At 41.4% G+C, this 16,981-nt stretch overlaps 1 protein-coding gene across 5 annotated transcripts in view; it reads right to left on the bottom strand.

Annotated features, from left to right (window-relative positions):
- Nucleotides 1-1,764: 1,764 nt before the first annotated feature.
- st3gal3b (ST3 beta-galactoside alpha-2,3-sialyltransferase 3b) overlaps nucleotides 1,765-16,981 on the bottom strand; it is a 47,998-nt gene continuing 32,781 nt past the window's right edge. For all 5 annotated transcript variants that reach the window (XM_087179807.1, XM_023428140.2, XM_087179809.1 and 2 more), the window contains 3 exons: nucleotides 10,575-10,721; nucleotides 8,957-9,103; nucleotides 1,765-6,450 (listed from right to left, as the gene is read on the bottom strand). In XM_087179807.1, the coding sequence (XP_087035933.1) occupies nucleotides 6,361-6,450; nucleotides 8,957-9,103; nucleotides 10,575-10,721 (384 nt within the window). In that variant the 3' untranslated portion in view covers nucleotides 1,765-6,360. The remainder of the gene's footprint in view (nucleotides 6,451-8,956; nucleotides 9,104-10,574; nucleotides 10,722-16,981) is intronic.

Raw genomic sequence — 16,981 nt, 5'->3', positions numbered from 1 at the left:
ACACCTCGTCCTCTGGGAAATTTCATTGGACATTTATTTACTATTTAACAGTCTATAGAATTCATCATATTACTGATTAATTAATGTGAAGGACGGATGAATCAAAAATAAAAGTAGAAGTTCGAGGCACTAAAATTCTTTACCTGGTTAAAAATTCGGGTTGCATCCTCTGCTGTAAAGAACTGTGACTATGATAAATGCAGCATTTTTTTTCTATGAGCAAGGTGCTACAAAAAGCGCTATGCCAAAGTTGTTGAAAAGTGTATTTGTCTCCTCCTTGTATTTCATCTTAAAAACCACAAAGTGACTGAGTAAAGTGTTTTGTTTAACAGATGTTTCTGACTTGCTTCTTGTGTCTGGGAACTGTTTTTGTGCGTTCAGAGAAACAACCAGAACAATTAACAATTCTTTGAAATGTTTTGTGTCATTCTGAAATTATCTTTGTTGATTACTGATCAGTGCAGAGTGCAAGTTCGGAGTCTGACAGTACAAGAAGAAACACTAATGATACAGGTCCATGACAGCCCTGTAGGTGTGACCCATCCCCAGACAAAGGTGGACTGACAGAATGTGGGACGCAGTGCGGAGAAGGGAATGTTGTTTTCCCTCATCTCAGCTGACCCGGCATTAAGTAAACACTGAAAAAAAATGGGTGTTTTCTCTCCCCATTCCAACTCTTTTTACGAGGAGTTTAAATTTCAGGCCCGGAGGTCGTGGCCTCTCCGTTCCAAACCTACTGAGAGGAGGTGGGGCGGGGAACCTGTCGCCGAGAATAAAAGGCCCATCGGCTGAAGAGGTGCAGGCATGCTCATGCCCCTGTCTGCCGGACAAACAGGAACGACCGCCTCCAGGCAGCCAGCTGCCTTGAGGGGAGATCCCTGGTGGCAAATATCCTCCTGCCGAGGGGAATGAGCATTCGATCCCACCCTGCGGAGGTCAGGAAATCTGTCGAGTCAGAGTAGCCAGAGTTCGGTGGTTTTGGCGACCGGTGAGGCGTGACTTGTGGGAGCTGAAAAGTTTCTGGCACCCCATTAACAGCAGGATGGGACGGTCCAGTGGCGCTTTAAGGGCCCACAGCGTCTTGTCCTCTTTCACCTCACACCAGCACCGGCTTAAGAGCAACCCACAGCTGGACGGCCAGCTCTCGCTCATTCTCAGCAACACTCCTCTGGTTTATAGTGATGTTGCGGCGTGTCAAAGTGAGTGAGAGTTTCACAGCTGAATAGTCTGTGTGTTAGGCTGCGTGCGTGTGCAACAGGTTTTGAACGAGTCCCTTACGGCTACAGCAATGAAACAAGATCCACCTCAGACTCGAGCAGGTGAAGAGAAAGAAATACACGGAGGCAAAACAGAAAGAATGAGGGAAGCAGGAGGAGAAGGTGAGGGGAGAAAAGTGAGAATCGGAGAGGGACACCGAGTGGGACAGACATAAACACACAAGAGAAAAGGAGAGTACATTAGGGAGGAAGTCCGGTGGATGGAGGATTGAAAAATGATTTCCTCTGGCTCTGCAGGTAGGAGATACAGAGTACAGAGCAGCAGAGGAAATCCCCTTCTCCACGCTTCTCCACTCAGTCCCTCCTTCATCTTTAGTGTGAGCTTCCTGCAGTTTGTAACCTCTGAAAGTGACACACAGACTGTAGAATACCTGATGTAAACTGGGCTGCGTAACGTGAGCCCCCCGGCTTTGACATCATCTGAAGATCATCATCTTCTTGAGGATGAAAAGCCCATAAGTTGAGATAAAACAGAAAGTAGACTAAATACATCAAAAATATTTACTATATATACTGAAAATTCACAGTGTACAGAAATATGTTTATACAACAAAACAAATACAAAAAGAAAAATCACTGTTGAGCTGTTGGGAAAAAATATATCCAGTTGCTCCACAGAATCAAACAATGCAAACATGCACAGGCAAATATCCATTACAAACTGATTTATTGAGATGCAGAAAGCCATTTATATATATATATATATATATTTATATATAAAAACAATAATACTATTGATCACTTTGACTTCCCACTGATGATGTTGAAAAACCAAGAAAAAAAAAAACAATCAAAAATTTTATAAATATGTTGAGCTAATACATTCTGCTTTATTATGAAAAGGTTATTAGAAGACGCGATTCGAGTCCAATCCATTTGAACTCCTCAAGCATTCGCAAAAATTCAGAACCTACTGAAGTGAAAAGAAAAAAAAAACAAAAGAAAAAGAAAAATGGTTCCTCTTGTAATCAGGATCTGCTTAGTCTCAAAGCCTTAAAGACCAAACTGGTGGCTTGGCATGTTTTAGCCTGCTGAGCACACATTGCACATATTTTACATTATTAATAACCATTTCTACGACAACCTATAAAGATTTTAGATTTATTATCGGCCTTCCAAGCCGTCACTGGTTTTGTCTAACTCGTTTGTGATACATTATCTATGAAAGTTGCCTTTATTTTATGTCAATGTTATTGTGATATGGTGCTGTGGCAGTCAGCAGGGAACACTTTCAGGGAAACTCTCCTTGCTGTTGCATTCAAGGATGTTGCAACATTCAAGCGTTGAAACGGTACTCCAGTGATCTATCATTGCACCTCCATAAAGCTGGGAGGTGACAAGACAGATAAAAAAGAAAAATATTGATCATACTCAGAGCAGCAGAGGCTGAGTTTTAGTCCATAGTATGGATTAATTTCTAAAAACACCTCCCCTTGATGAAATCATCAGGGTTATTTCTTTCAAACTTTGGAAAACTTCCCCTAGAACAATATTATACAACTGCTCATGATTACTAAACTGTAGTAAACTTGTGTAAAATCAGCAGAGTGCCCCTTTTATATTCAGCTCCCAAAAACTGAAGAAGTGATGAGCTATGCTGCAGACAAACAATAAGCAATAACACATGAAGTGAAAAGTGAATCTGGTCAAATCTTGAATTAAAATTGTTACCATTTAGCAGCCAACATTTATAATACACATATGAATATATACAGTATGTAGTTTATGGGCTAAAACATACAGAGCCACCAGTGTGGGGCTTAAATCTTCCTACACTGTATATAATGTACATACAGTACAGATATGAAATGAACTGGTCCCAGATGACATGAGTGAAGATATTGACCTGTCCTGACCTGGAGCTGACCCTAAATACTGAATCAGCTGCTGTTACTTTCTTGTGTCAAACTCCTCGCTACAGTTTCCAGGTTATGAGGTGTAAGGCACTGACAGCGCCTCATGATAGTGCAATGGTCAACTGTTCCCTGTACACTATGCTTAGAAAAAAAAAACAACAACAATATCCAAACAGGGCCTAGTTTTCCAAAATGATGATCCATTCCTTCAAACCTAATGGAACTGCTCTGAAAGAACTGGGTAGAAAACACGGTGGCACGATCCCAGCAGTGTTTCTGGAAACTTAATCATGGAGAAATGTAATGGACAGTAACAACAGCAGCTTATTGATTGAGAGTATTGGAAGTGAATCTGTATGTGAGTACAAGGTACAGTAAATATGCACTTCCACAGAAAAAGTAGGAACAGAAAATAGGTGAAAACCCCGTTTGAATTGTTGTTTAAATTTTAAAAAAAAAGAAAAAGAAAAAAGAAAAAAGAAAAAAAGAACTTAAAATGCACCATCACCATATAAAGCTGATTTTCGCATTAATGTGATAATTAACTAATTATAAATTATAAGGAAATGAGGGAAGTAAGAGGAGGAAAAGCAAACTCTTTGCTTGTATAATACTGAACACTTTCTAATGTACGTTAACACAGTATATAAATACTGAAAAGCATGTGGCAAGATCTTCAGCACATGTGATGTTAATTTACAAGTTAGTCTGGCAATTACCACCTCCTAGATTAAGAAATGATGTTTATGTAAACTGCACAACAGACAAAAATAAAGGGCTGCTTACATTTAACACTAAGCCAGTTCTAAACAGACTCAGTCACAACACTGCTTCTGCCACTAAATTAAAAGATGCAGTCTCTGAGGAAGCACATGGTGGTGAAATCAAAACACAAATTCAAACTTTTGTTTTCTCTGAACTAGGGATGTCACGATACCAGACATTTGGTAGCCGGTACCAATACCAATGAAATTCCAGGATTCTTGGTACCCAATTTGATACCACAGCAAAAACCGCCAAACCAGCAAACAGAAGCTGCTGCACACACAGTGTGCTCACGCACATGCAAATATCTCTATATAGTCAGTGTGCAAGCAGCAGTTAAAATCGTTAACACGTAACAGACCCATGGTGTGAAAATATTAATTTAAAAAAAAAAAATCTGTTATATTTTAAAACAGACTAAACAATAATGACTGCACCCTAATAATTGTGTGAGCACCCAGCTCATGTTATTAGCTGTTGCTACTTTAGCATAAACAAGCTAACGTTAGCTTTGGGAACATTGTGTGTGGCGCGTCGCTACAACAGATGCCAGCTGTCGCAATTGTAGGTTGTCTGTAACTTGTCCCTGCTGATCCGCGTCAAACACAAAATATCTCCGTGCTCTGGCCCTGGTGTAAATTTCCCACAAGTGGTGGGGGACCTGTTGCTGTACCCATACCTGCTGTATATTCCACATGCCGCTATAGTTTACAGAGCCTGCCTTCTTCTCCTGAAGTTTGTTGTCAGACTAGAACACTTGGGTTTTTTGTACTGCTCTCGTCAGTCATCTCCAGCACCTACGACATTTACAGTACCTTTGGTTCATACAGTAGTGTAGAAAACAAGTAGTACCGTCAGATTTTCAGAATTTTGACATGGACTTGGTACCGAAGTATCGGTTCTCGTGACATCCCTACTCTGAACAAAAACAATGGAAAGCAGGCCTGCCTGTGAGCAAAACATTGGGACTTTGTAACAAAATAAATTATTAAAATTAACCTAAAAACAAAAAAATATATATTTATATTCTACAATCCGAGCTTTCAACATTTACCATAGAGTAAGAAAGTCTGCAGCAACAGGAGGTTGGGAAAGGGAACCAACATACAGTCTCTGCTCTCCTTGACCTGTATGTCTCTGCTGCAGCCTGAAGGCTCACAGCTGAAGTGATGAAAACAGTACCATGGGGCATGAATGAACTAAGAGGATGAAGGATTTGCAAAAAGACAGAGAGGAGAAGGAGAGAGATGCAGTGTCCAAATTTTTCTTCAGGGCTCACCTGCCAGAGCTGGTTAACTTGTCAAAAGATTGACCAAAATAATTAACTGTGGCAATGTGTGCTTTCAATGCAGTGTAGTGTAGAGAATCTTAAAAGATAAAATTGTAACTAAAAACACCAAACACAGTTTTAATTGTACTGAACTTGAACTCAATTGACTCTTTGAAATAATTTATCTGTATTAGTCTTTAATGTTTTGTTTTTTGTGGCCTGTCACTTGATGTGAGCAGCAACACAGGGATGACCAACCATTCAGACATCAGAAAAACGCACTCTGTGCAGAGTCAGTGTAAAAAGCACCTGGTGTTTGAGTCAGTAACACAATTCCTCTACAGAGACTTTACAGAGAAAACTTCAAAAACTGAAGTCTGTATATTAATTAAACGCTTGAATGTTAGTGTCTTCAAGTGACACCCGGCTGTGTGGCAGGTGAACCTCACTGATTTATCTGCTGTCATCTGGCAAGTGTTTAGTTTGGACCCTGGACAGAGTAGCAGTAGTAAAAAAAGGGAATGAATGAATGGACAAATGGCAGGTGGGGGACAGGGTGGGGTTGACGGGGCGGGGGCTGCTGCAGCTTGTTAAAAAGCACAGTAAAAATCTTTGATATTTACACTGAGGAAAGTGAATACATTCAGGCAGCAAAAGGAGAGGCGGGCGACCTCTCCCCTGTACGAGGTACGTTTGGCACTGCTAATACTCAACCCATCCCCACACAATCTCTGTGACAGTCCTCTTTTCATTTCTCTCTCTTCTCTCTTCTGTCCCTTCATCATCTGAAATCTGCATGTCGACATGCCACCTCTGCTCTTACTATTAAATCATGTGATATTCGGGTGTTTGAAGTGGTAAACGTTAGAGCGTGGAGCCGGTGGAGCTTTTCTGCGACTGCCTTATGATAAGACAGGAACCAGGCAGATCCAGTCCTCCCCAGGGCCCCTCGCCACCCCCGCTTCAATCAGCAGGAGTCTTTGGTTCAGAAGGCACATGTGTGCATCTCTCCACAGAAACCCTCCTGTATCTTTTTTTTATTTTAAATAATCTCCTTGGATATAAAAACCCCGGCAGTGTGCAGGCCACCCGGATTCAAAAGATTCTTTCTCCCCAGGTCGATCCATTTCCCAGTTTCCTGTTTTGTAGTCCTTTGGGAAAGGCAGAGGGAAACCGTGGGTGGGTTGTAAACTCAGATACCATTGGTCAGGTCTGTGATGACATTGGCCTTCACCAGTTTGCGGAGGAACTCCTTCTCCTTGGGTATGTTGTGTGTCCATGACTGCGACAGATCCAGAGAAAAGACAGATTCAGAGTCATACAACATCACAGCTGAAGTAGGAAGAAAACTGCACAGGCCATATTCAACAAAACCATTGTTGTATGCAGTGAGCCCACAAGCCTGTGTGTTAGTTTGGGATTTTCATATTCCCTGTGTCTATACGTGTGGGTGTACATGTGTGCATTTATATATGTACAGCCACACTGGGTCAGTTTTCCTCCCTGCTGTGCTATGAGGATTCAGTCCTATGGGTCAACATGTAACCAGAGCCGCTGGTTCCTGTGTGGTGTTTTGGGATGGAGAAACGAAGAATCGGCCAGAGAGCAATTGAACGAGGAAGAGGGTGGAGGAGGAAACATGCAGGAGGGAATAGGAGGAAGAAAATAAAGTGTGAAGCTCGACCAGGCCCTACAGAACTCAGACTCAGTGTAAGACTTTTCTGCAGTCTCTGGGCCAGTCTAAGTCAAACCTCCTACCATTGTGTGATGGGTCACACCGGGACCACGAGGAACAATGAGTACAGCTTAAGTAGAAATTAGCATAAACAGGGCTGCAATGTTTAAGTCCAACTGAAATCCATTTGCAATCAAAAAGACACATACATCTCCAAAGCCTCTGAGTGGACAGGCCAGGTTAAGTGTTTGATTGACACCAATGTCAACAACTGAGTTCTGGTCAATAACTTACATGTCAGTGACAGAGGAGTGTTGTTAGCAGTGGTGTTGAAGAATGAAGACTAGTACCATTAAGCATATTTGCAGTTACGTTTTTAAGTGCTTTTTGAAATGCTACAACTGGCTAGCTAAGTATCTAGCTAGCCTGCAAGATGTCGTTAGTAGTGCACTTTTCCCCTGGTGGATGCTGGTTTGGTAGCTTGTTCAAAAAGCCGATGTGCAACACTAGCTGTGTGTCCTTGTTTGTAGAAGAGAAGGACGTATTAGCTAAAAAAGCTCTTTAGCTGGTAAGTGCTAAACTATATTCACCAGCTGGTTACCAACGTTGTCCACCTGCTGTTTGGTGCTGGACAGGTAGTAAACAGTGGGTTTTCAGATCTTTTTAGCTGACAGAGCGGTGAGAGTGAATCAAAACATTAAAGTTGCAGGCTGTGAATTAAAAGGTGTCAAGAGCTGAGGGAAAAAGGACAGTAACGTGATAAATCCTTGTTTGTCTGTCGCTACAAGCAACCCCTTTCACACGCAAGAGGCCATTTGATCATTATAAAAAATATCAAACACAGCAGCTTTAACTAAATCAATTCTCAACTTGATTAACTCTGGGATAACAGAACTCAGGATCAGATAAAAGCGCAGCGTCTTGTATAGCAAAGAAAGTGACCTCAATAGCACCACACAGTCTAAAGTGACGTATGTGACATTTTATAATCAATTTTTGTTTATTTTGATAGATAGGAAACAATCTGTTTCTCCAAAGCAGTGGAAATAATACGTGGATGATTTCACTGCTCAGGGGCCTTGTGGTTCCAGAAAATCAAACAACCCCAGGGACTGGCAACGGTTAAAGTGTTCCAAACAAAAAAGCCAAAAGTATTCCCATTAATTAGCCATGTGTGGCTGATGATGACAACGTTGATGAAGATGATGATAATAAATGCCAGTGGTTCACTGGGAGTTTAGACAAAGGTTATCGTCATACTGAGCTCATGGTTTACACCCGTCAGCACATGGGTGACATCTTTGATTCCACTGGGTTTCAGTGTAAACAAAGAGAGGAAGACTTGACTGATGGAGACGATGGAGGTCTGTCATGTTGGTACAGTGACTGATGAAAGCCTAGTGGCACTTCAATCCAAGGTCATTACAGCTTTAATTTCTTAATGTTTTATTCTCTTATTAATTTTCCTCTTTTATAATCACATTCAGTCTAGTTTTATTAAGAGTTTTAAGGTGCGTTAAAAGTTTTAGATTTCATTACATGGGGTAAAAAACACATTTTTAATTTGTTTCAGTTTGACTCTTTCTAGTTTTAATTTAATATTTGTTTAATAGCCCCTCCATACCCACTTGTCACTTTTAAGGCAGACGGATAGAGCTGAAGTTCACATGTGTATTTGTCCTCAACACTATGTGCCTACTTTAGATATAAATTGTGTGTTAAGCAGGTAGCACAGAGAAAATCTCCAGGGTTACTGAACAGGAATGTTTCAAGTACTGAAATATCTTTGGATGTAAATGCAAAAGCTGAGAGAAGTTGAATTTGTGCACAACTAATATATGGATTAATATTACCATCACCCCAAATAGCGAATGCTTTGTAGTGAATGTATTTTGGCCGTAAGCCATTTCAACTTCCCCTCAACCTCCACAGGACTGGTTACAGTTATTTGTTTCTTAACTTATTCTTCAGTGGCCACAGTGAGTAGGGATAAAAGCCATAATATCTCATTCTCATTGGGATGCACCAGATTTAATTTAAAGATCTGGTCACTTAAGAGCGCCTTGATTATTTGAAAAGTAGTGAAATAAGTGCTGTTTTCAGCAACACTCACCTCTTTAATGGCGGACATCTTGACAGTCTCATAGTAGTGCATGGGGGCGTGGGGAGTGTTCATGTCATAGCCGAAACCTGCAACCGCCACTTCATCACAGTTATGCAGTGCCATCGTTATAGCTACTGTTCCCAAAGTTGGAATGTTCTGTAGTGAAAGCAGAGAGACACACACACATACCAGGAGCATTTGTCAACAAAAATGTGCTTTGAGTAACACAAGGATTAATATAGACTAAAAACGTGCAGTATTATTTTATTATTATCATCATTATTTCCAGCCAATTCTGAAACACTAGTTCAGAGACAGATGTCCACTCCCTCTCATGTATCTGCCTTCCCTCCTTTATACCTCTGTCTTTGTTCTGCCCCACTGCTGCTAACTGACTTTGAACACTTGGTGATTAACTATTACCTTTAAGACACGACCCCTGCAGACCCCTGCTATGAAACAGTGATCTACAGGGTTGCAGTGTGCTTCCTAACTGCCCTGGGCTGCTGGAGATCTGGGGGGTATCTGGGCTGTGTGTGTGTATGTCTGTGTGTGTGTGTATGTGTGTGTGTGTGTGTGGATGTTGGAGAACAAGAGAGGTGGAAAAAAAGAGTGTGGGTATTGAGGAAAAAAAGCAGGTCCAGAAGAAAGAGTGGAGGGAGGCCCCATTTAAACCATTACACTGATTTGCAGCCCTCAGGGTCGGTGGAGCTGAACTAGCAGCTGGCCAACCCCCTACTGCTTCTTCTAATATAGATTAATTTACACACACACTCGCACACACATTCAACATAAACATTCGTACAACAAATAGGCCTCCTCATTAATTTTCACGTACATAAACATACACTCTGATAGTCAAAAGACAGACAGTAGAGTGTTCTGGGGAAATAATGCGCCAACTCATACAACTCTGTAGCTTGTATTGTATGGGACAGCACAGCAAACACCCAGACATAGACACAAATGACCATGCACTCCCTCTCTCTCTCTCTCTCTCGCACACACACAGGGGCCAGATGCCCACATGTTGAACACATGTTGCAGATGGGAGTTCATGCAGGGGTGCTGTGGTGGCCCCAGAGGGCAGAGCAACAGTGATACAGTCCTCAATGTAACAATATTCCCTCTCCAGGTACCAGCAGATCACACAAACAATATGTGCATACGCAACCATATACACATACACACCAGCATTAAAGTTCAAATGCTTTCTGGTGTTTAGTTTAGATTTTTCTGCTCCATACCCCGTTTGATGGCCACTGACTAAAATCTTTGTTTCTCTGATAATTTCTCTGCTCTCTCAGGTCCAGACAAACATGATTCATGAGCAAAGTACATACATCAACATCTAACACATACTGTGGAATTTAGACTGAACCAGGGTTACAGCAGGTATCCAGCACCTTGGCAATGTCAGCGATGAGAAATTTTTGGTATTTCCTCTCTCCCTTGCTCTCTCTTTATATAGTGAAAATGGTGGCAGTAGGTGGTCGTCCTGAGGTTAAGAACCTCCCAGAAAGCTTCCTCTCTTACATCTCCAAAGAAACCTACCATCTTGACAAGAAGGAACCCAAATCTTTGGTACAACTGTTCTCTAATCAAAGCTCCTGTATATGAGTCTTACCCCTTTGCCCATGAGGCCATTGTTGAAGGGCAGGCCGATGAACTGGAAGGCAGCCTCCTGGACGAAGTAGGGATTCAGGATTCTCATCTCGGCCGGCTCCCGAGGCACATAGTGAGCCACCGACTTCCAAAAACCCTCTGTACCCCTCTGAGGAAACAGACAGAAGAGAAGGGAAGATGGGAGGAAAAACAGAAAAAATTGTAAATTAGTTATAAATACTGGTCTGTTATTTTTTCTCTGCATGGTCACAGTCATGCACATAAAAAGCAGATCTCACATTCACATGATGACGCCTCCATTGTGGACAGCCAACCGTGACTTACCACCAACATGAAAGCAAGCTTATCCTCTGTAACACTGACATAAAACACAGAAGCCAACCAGAGGCCAGAGCCCTACCAGCACTGATTAGAGAAATGGCTTTTGGGCCTTTAATGGATGAAGTCAGGGTGAGGGGCTCGCAGGACATCAGTAATTACGACCCCTGGTAGGAGGAGAGTGGTGGGTGAGGGGTGCAGCCACCCTGGATTGTTGAGAGGTTACTGCTTCCACGCACATTTTGTATTATTTCTCTCAATTCATTCTATTTTACTTTTATTTAAAAGGAAATTAAAAATTACAATGTTACTACTTTACAGGCTCTTTTCCTTCTTCTAAAACCAGAAAACTGAGAAAAATGACAATTACGACCACGATGCTGGTGATGGACATTTAGGAAGTTCATGTTTACACACACACTGACTCAGGAACAGGATTTTCCTTTTCATTGCTGAGTTGATCTTTCCTACTTTTTCCCTCATATGTTCTGATAAGATTTCTCTCCAACTTCCCTATCAAAACGTACTACTCCTTGACTGTTATAGAGAGCAAAAGTTGCACATGGCATTAATGGTTAGGTTTGATGGAGTTGTTTGCATTAGTATATTACCGAATTACATGATATTTGCAGGGGAATGGCGGTAAAGTCAACACTGATTTATTATCAGACATGTAGTTGGTAAATCACAAACCCCAAAACGGTTTTGCTAGCCAACATCTGAGGTTAAATATGGCATTTGACAGGAAATGGTTCAAATCACACCTTGACCTGAGGGTGTTCTGCGAGACCTCAGGTTTTTTTTACACAGGGCAATCATCATCAGTCGCCAGGGCAACCTGTCAGACAGGCCTGCAGCACCACCTGAATAAAATTATGTAACTCTAATGAAACACACTTGCTCAACTTAGTCATAGCAGAAGAGCCACTGAATAGTAAGATACTGAGATGCAAAATCAAAAAAGTACCCTTTAATATTTCAGGGTCAAAATATCAATAATGGTCGATAATGCAAGTGGTCATTAAAATTTAAATGATAAACCCAATAAAAATGCAATGAACTAGCAGTGCGTGATTTACTTGCCTGACAGTGTGACTTCCTAAGAGGCATGAAGCCAATAGGGTCAGCAAATGTAAATGGGAATCACCTGTTCAAATAGTCAAGCACCCGCCAGGGCTGCCTTTGATACAGCAATGCATGACTCTGTGTGTGTGTGTGTGTGTGTGTTTGTGGGTGTTTGTGTGTGTTGGCAGAGGCAGTAGCAACAAGTCTGCTGGCTTTGTGGCTTCAACGGTGGCGGCTCTTTTTGAACGTGGGCCCAGCTCTGTGCCTTCGGCAAGCTGCAACAGGAACAGCAGCTCATCTCTCCTGTCAACACAGCTTGTGTTTGCCAGGAATCTATTTAGCAGCGCTGTTTGGATGTGTGCGCGTCTGTGTACGCTGAATAAAGAGAGTGATGCATTTTTTTCTTTCTTCTAGGAAGGAGAGAAGCTAATGACACACAACACACACCCCTGGCTTTACACAGCTATGACCTGACATGTACATAGACATAAATGTCATGGGGTGGGGATCTCTCTCTTTGAAGATATTCAGACAAGTACAGGTGGCTTTGACAAATGTACGGGCAATTAGTATGTACAGATTCAGGTCTGGTGGGAGGGAAGGGGTGGCGGGTGCTGTTACAAGTCTAGGAATGTCAGAAGTTGCTTACATTAAAAAGGTCTCCAACTCAAACCTCCAGCAGTTAGGATGGTCAGGGAAAGTTAATGATAACACTCAACCCTTCTTAGACAGCACATTTAGCTGTCAAACTCCAGAGGAGCTGTACAGTCAAAGCAATGAAGGCTGCATTTGTGGGTTGTTACTGGATGTGAATATTAAAATATGACTGTGATACAAGATGAGTTTTAATAAGAAGTAAAGTCTCATGTGGGTAAATAAAGATTAAACTTAGACTGTTCAATTACTGCTGAAAATCACTACATTATCAGTGGTGAACACTGCAGCAGCAGTACTGAAACCTCTCGCAAATAACCTCCAGGGAACAGGATGTGACTTCCACTGTGGACTGACCGCTAACCTCTGCGTGAGTGTGTATTGGTTTGTCAAGAGAAGCAGCACTGTGCCAGTAGCATTTGAACACGGACAGAACAGGAAACTGCAGAGTGGTCCTACACCACTTACTCACCGAGCCCTGACACACACATGCTCAAAGGTGAACACAAGTGTGTAGCTTGGCTGGTTAGGCTGTCGCTGGGCTGTGGTCAGAGAGGAAATGGCTGTTTCCCTTCTCTTGCGACAGCTTTATGGTTAGATTATTAGATTTAAGTGTGTGCACAAGGCTGTGTGCTCCAATAAAGCACCTGTTAAAACAATCTTGAACTTGGAGAATTAATTGTATTGCAATGCAAGGAGAGGAGATAGAGAGGTCAACATCACTTAGTCGTAAGAAGGTAAAGTGGGGCGTAACAGTTCCACTTGTGTTGACATTAGTACAGTTTCTGTCCACCTTTAGCAAAACACACAAATTTCCAGAAAATTAGCAAAAGAAAATGTAAATTTATGCGCATTTTCATTCACATCCAGAAAAACAGTTTGTGGCAACAATTTGCCAGTCAGTCGCCGGTGAATCATTGCAGCAGAAAAGGGCAGAGTATAATTTGAGTGCCAGTCAAACCTCGAAACGGCAGGAAACAATGTGGAAAACATGGTGTTTTATGTATTAATCTGAGGAAGGTTACAGTTTCCTCATTCCTCACACATATCTGATGCTTTTATCTGTTGCACGTTGTCGCACTTTGTTTTAGTTGATACGTCAACCAAGTGTAAAACAGTTTTTGCAATATTTTAACTTCTTTTTTGACTTTCCAGCGTTTTATACACTAATTGGGAATGCTCATAAAAACAGGTGGATGGGAGCACTTTGGTAACCGTCCGCCATGTTTCCTGTCCGCCTCTTCACAATTAACTGTGATATAACAGCAAAAACATCGAATGATAATCTTTAAAAATAAAACAGGTGGATGGAAAAGCACTTATTGACTATCAGAGGTTACTTTTTTAATGGGCATCTTGATTTTGGGGGTTAAGAGTTGTACTGGAGATAAGTCTGTTGCAGGCACCAGTAATAAGAGCCTGGTATTGTCAAGATACTGACAGTTCTTGGCAGTGCTTCTGAGATTATAAGTCAATGAGGAGGAAAAATAGTTCTGATGAATGACACGGCACAAGAAAAGAACAGTCACAGTCCTTTGCTTCACATTTAGACATTTAACAGAGCCTGACCAAAGCAGGTAGGCAACATGAGCAAAACTATGTGGAGGTGACTGTATTGTCCAAGAAAAGGTCCCACACCACTGAATCATCAAAGCACATAACACAAGGCTCACAGAACAAGTCAGCCTCAGAGAAGCTGAAGTTAAGGCTGCCTGAGAGCATTTAAAGTGGAATGGAAGCCAAATGTGCACAACTAATAGTACATTTACTCGATATCTGAGGGGTTAGTAGCAATCTGCTACATTACTAACTTAAATAAACATGGTTTCCAACACACCACAACAAGCTGGGAAGTTGGGTTGTATACCTGTACTTGTACATGAATGTAATGTGTGAACAGATCTTAAGTACTGGGGAGTCTGAAAGAGGAGATACTGAAGCAAGTGTAAAATGTATTACTCTATAACTGTATAACTTAAGGCAATACCATTAACATATTTCCCACTAATAACAGACTAATACCATAACAACACTGTGTTCATGTCAGTGTTGCCGACTACACCAGAAGCTTTGTAAGGGCTAAATGTATTTGTCTTGCCGTAGGAAAAAACCCAGCTATACAAATCAACACCAAAGGAGCTTAAAGCACAGGATTAGAGGAAGACAATGTCAGAGGGTGAGAGGAGCTACTGTAAGCCAAGAGAAGTGACGGATCAAACAGATGGAAAAAGTGATGTAGACTGAGAGATATTGTTCAGATCAATGACAAAAGGTGTGTTGAAATGGAAAATGTACAACATTCTAAATATGTCAATATAACTATGTTAGACACTTATGCATCTGTTTTCAAAACATGCAGGCATAATAAAAATGATGTATAAAATCAATAAAAATATCAGCAAACTAACAATTGGCTAGTAAAATACTTAAATTTGACCGGCTATAAACACAATGACATGAATCCGTTTCCAGTTGCATGAAACAGAAAATACACCTCAGTTGCACTTCACTGCACAAATGTAAAATAAGAAACAGCTTGGTTTAGAGCCGTGCATTTATGGTTTTCAGTGTGGTTTGGTTTCAGTGTGGCTTTAAGCACAAACCAATGAACCTTACTCACCTTTAAAATAACAGGTTTCTCTGTGTTGAATGAAGCAGATAGCTCAGTTTATAACCCCGAAGGACTGAATGAAATGTGGAGAAATGCGAAGCACTGAATGGGAGTGTAATAAGAGGAGGGGAAAGGGAAGAACAAAATGTTTCACATCTGCTTGGTTACTACAGGTGGCTTTAAAGCCCCTCAGTGTAAACAGACACAAACATAGTGAAGTCAGACCATCCTCTCACAACATACAATGCATGTTGAGTATTGTCCACAATAATCTCATAATACACCTGGAATGACACATCCTTCATTTCTTGATAGGCAGTTATCATACAAATGGCTCTATCTGGACTCTTCAGTCCCGTAAATTGCTGTGTGAGGATGTGGTTATGTTTGATGTTTATGGTGAGGACGACTCAAACGAGGTTGACCGGATTCCGGAAAGTAGACTTTAGCAATTTAGAAGCAAAAACAGCAGCCACCAAACTGCTAACAATCACAATTAAGGTTGTCTGGAGGTCATTAGCACTGTATACATGTCGGACCTTTAAGTTTACAAGTTGCAGTGTCTCACCACATAAGTGCTCCACTGAAGAGGAACTGTTTCAGAAAGAATGTTTGAAAGGGAGAGAGTAGGTGGTAAATGGTGAGGTGCACAGTAGGGGATTACGGTTTCTTACATCCACAGAGAGAAAACTCTGGACCGCTTTAGTTATTTTATTTGTTTTTTTTGCCTTTGCTTTTCTTGACGCGTACCACAACCTCTGCCATCAATGAAGTCACAGTGGTTTCTCTTTCCCACCGTTTTAAACCCTTGTCTCCACAACACTTGACAACAACGCGACTCTAAAGACTTGAATGTGCAGCGTGGCCTCTGGCTACTAGCAGGTGACATCTTGGGAGATTCACACAGTTATCGCTCGTGGCAAGATCTGCTCGTATCTGACTAGAAAACAAATTAGTCTTTCCTTTGACCATTTTGACATGTCAAAGTTCTCCTTAAACTTGCATAAATACTCAATTACCCAACATCCATCAGATGACAACATACTACAAAGAAACCCAGTGTCCAGGTTTGAGTGTTAATCATTGCAGGCTAGGTAGGTGACTCATTTTTGAAACACAACACTCATGGTAATCAGTGACATCCGGACACTAGGTTAGTCACTTGGTTCATGTTCAGAATCCATGTTTACAAGTATGTAAATGTTTATGAATGCATGTATGCATGCTACTTTGGGCTTCTGCACAGATGTTTGGGCTTAAAAAAGAACCATATAGCTGTTATTTTTGTCCCACAGTGTGTTCGAGTTACAATAAACTTTTTTGGCTAAAATGGAATGTCTATAAACTGAAAAACCTGGGCATTACACAAACTGTAACAATAGGAAATACCTCCTAGTGATACTCCAGCCGGATGGAGTTGATTTGGAAATTTGGTCATGATATGAAGCAACAAGCTATTTTAGTAATTCCTCGCACACTCGATTTCTGGAACACAAGATGTGCAATGTTTTTAAAATATTGGCTTCACTACAATATTTTGATACTTCTGAGTAAGAACCCCTGGCTGTATTTCTATTAAAGGAGAAGTACTCTCTTCCTCAAATTGTCTCCATCCATCATTTATCTCTCTGGCCTGAAGAGAGGCAGGGAAAGCTCCTGTAAACAAGTAAGATAGATAGAACACCGACACTCCACCTTCGAACCCCGTGTTTACCACCGGCTGTATATCCTTCACTGGCTCTGTTTGAAAAGATCCCCGC

Source organism: Seriola lalandi, unplaced genomic scaffold (assembly GCF_002814215.2).
Source record: "Seriola lalandi dorsalis isolate HSWRI2012SDOR001 ecotype SW California unplaced genomic scaffold, Sedor1 jcf7180002054866, whole genome shotgun sequence".
NCBI lineage: Eukaryota > Metazoa > Chordata > Actinopteri > Carangiformes > Carangidae > Seriola > Seriola lalandi.
This window is presented reverse-complemented; position numbering and strand designations above follow the sequence as displayed.